The sequence below is a fragment of the Volvox carteri genome (genome assembly GCF_000143455.1).
Source record: "Volvox carteri f. nagariensis unplaced genomic scaffold VOLCAscaffold_17, whole genome shotgun sequence".
Lineage (NCBI taxonomy): Eukaryota > Viridiplantae > Chlorophyta > Chlorophyceae > Chlamydomonadales > Volvocaceae > Volvox > Volvox carteri.
The window spans coordinates 1,031,095-1,033,560 of record NW_003307560.1 but is presented as its reverse complement, the minus strand read 5'-3'; the positions used below and the strand labels follow the sequence as shown (position 1 = coordinate 1,033,560).

General features: G+C 55.6%; 1 protein-coding gene across 1 annotated transcript in view; it reads right to left on the bottom strand.

Annotated features, from left to right (window-relative positions):
- Window positions 1–2,128: 2,128 nt before the first annotated feature.
- Window positions 2,129–2,466, bottom strand: part of VOLCADRAFT_90557 (uncharacterized protein) — a gene marked incomplete at both ends in the record, with an annotated part of 11,957 nt that continues 11,619 nt past the window's right edge. The window contains one exon of the mRNA XM_002950034.1: window positions 2,129–2,262. Within this exon, the coding sequence (XP_002950080.1) occupies window positions 2,129–2,262 (134 nt within the window). The remainder of the gene's footprint in view (window positions 2,263–2,466) is intronic.

The window sequence follows — 2,466 nt, the reverse complement described above, 5'->3', positions numbered from 1 at the left end:
TTCACCGACAGATGAGGCGAAAAGGTGTAGGTAGGTACCCGCTTGTACTGTACTGCATTCCCTAAGTTCACATTAAAAAACCCGGATCCCCACACTTGCACTTCGTAGGAAAGGACAGGCAAGGCCAGCGCATTATAAAATGACAAGTTGAGCTTGGGTACGGTACGTTTCTGTTCACGACAGAGAGAAGTGCAGGCGGCAAACCGTTGGCCTGTCCCGTAGTGCATCCCGAGGTACTGTGCCGCTTCATTATGGGGCAATACACGCAACATCTCCCCGCCCAGCCGGTACACGTAACCCACGAGCGACCCCCACTCAGTAGGTGTGCCCCTGAAGACAAGCACCTCACACTTGGCTCCGTTAGCAGCCATCCCAGTCGCCTTGCAAAACATCTCGAGTAACCAAGAAGGCATTGTGCCCGCTCACAGCCAGTGGCTAAGAGTGATGCATCATCAACAAACAGCAAGTTAGTGAGCTCACTGTCCCCCGAGTGCAGTGCCACGCTTTGGTCCTGCAGTACGGACCACCTGGGGGGGCGGTGCAGCCAGCAATCCTAATGTATGACCGTTAGGGTGGGATGTACAACCAACGGTCCGACGGTTGAATCGCCAAACCCATGTGACGAGCAAAACTGCACTTAAAGAGGGCTGAAGTCATGTTCCCAGTGTCGATAAGAATGGAGGCATCGGACTGGCACTCTTTACCTCGAAACCTCATAGATAAACCTTTAGAAACGGAGAAAGGCGAAGGAGGGAGCGACGTCAGCATCAGGAGCAGGTACCGGAGGGTCGTACCAGAACTCGACAGGATCAGTTAACCCAGCAGAGCGTCGCTTCCCTATCGCGGCAGCAACATCGAACAGCGTGGTACGTACGAAAACCACCTGATGTTGAATGCGGTGCGATGCTCTTGCAATTCAAGTAGTGCAACAGATACTCTCGAGCACGTGCAGGAGGCGGATGAACGACAACATAATGTCCGGCACAGCGAACTAAATTTGGGGCACATAGCTGATCAGAGTGAGGGGACAAACGGATCCCAAGTGAAGCGCGGACTAGTCAAACACTGAAGCTGCTCGAATTCGGAAGTGCAAAGTATGCGAGTCGAAGGGATGAGTGCAGAAGTTCGTCTTTGTGTTACAAGATTGACGAGGCTCGGCAATTAGAGCAGCAAGAACAGCAGCATCCTGATGCATGAGTTGCACTAATCACAAAGTCTGCAAGTCTGCTCACACACACAAACGAAACCCCCCGAACCGCATCATGCCAGGCCATGCCCCCCGAACCGCATCATGCCTGGCCATGCCCCCCAAACTCGCATCATGCCAGGCCATGCCCCCCAAACCGCATCATGCCAGGCCATGCCCCCCAAACCGCATTGTGCCAGGCCATGCCCCCCAATCGCATCATGCCAGGCCATGCCCCCCGAACCGCATCATGCCAGGCCATGCCCCCCAAACCCGCATCATGCCAGGCCATGTCCCCCGAACCGCATCATGCCAGGCCATGCCCCCCGAACCGCATCATGCCAGGCCATGCCCCCCAATCACATCATGCCAGGCCATGTCCCCCGAACCGCATCATGCCAGGCCATGTCCCTCGAACCGCAACATGCCTGGCCATGTCCCCCCAATCGCATCATGCCAGGCCATGCCCCCCGAACCGCATCATGCCAGGCCATGCCCCCCAATCGCATTGTGCTAGGCAAAACCCCAAACCGCACTGCGCCCGGCCACCCCAGGCCCCGACAGCATCCGCCCAGGTACCTCCCAGATCATTTTGCATGGGCCCATTACTGGAAGTTCAGTTGCGCAAGTCTTCGTGCTGCATTGATTCCATTTGACCGTCCAACCGAAACCGTTGGTCATTATTAACGTTGATCACTCGATCGTTTTCAGAACTGCTGTATTCGCCACTTATTGATATTTTTATTATTAACCGTTATACGGCCGGTATGGCGTTTATTGTACGACACCATTCGTTCGGTCATTGCTCGTAGTTGGCGCTGCATGCAGCCAACAAGTTATCAAGCCAACAAGAATGGCGGCAACTGATGATGATGACCATGATTATAATGATGACGATGATGATGATGATCATGATCATGATGATCATGATGCCGATGGCCTTTACAGCAGTTGATAGTTGCGGCTATATGCCGCCGCGGCCGCCGCCGCCGCCGCCGCCGCCAGCCAACTGGCCAGCAGCGGCGGCGCCCGGCTGGGTGCAGCTGGGTGCGGAGGAATTGCACCCAGCAGTGCACCTGAAGGAAAAGGGACAAGGCGGGGGAAGGGCGCGGGAAGCCAAAATACGGTTAGCAGTACGACACAACTAACACACACATAATTAGGTGACAGTTGCAAGCAAGGGTACCGCTGCTGGTCCCCACGACGCACACCCCATGCACCAAAACCCCAAGCCCATCCGCACCCACCTCAGCCGGGCCCATCATCAGCAACGCCCGCTC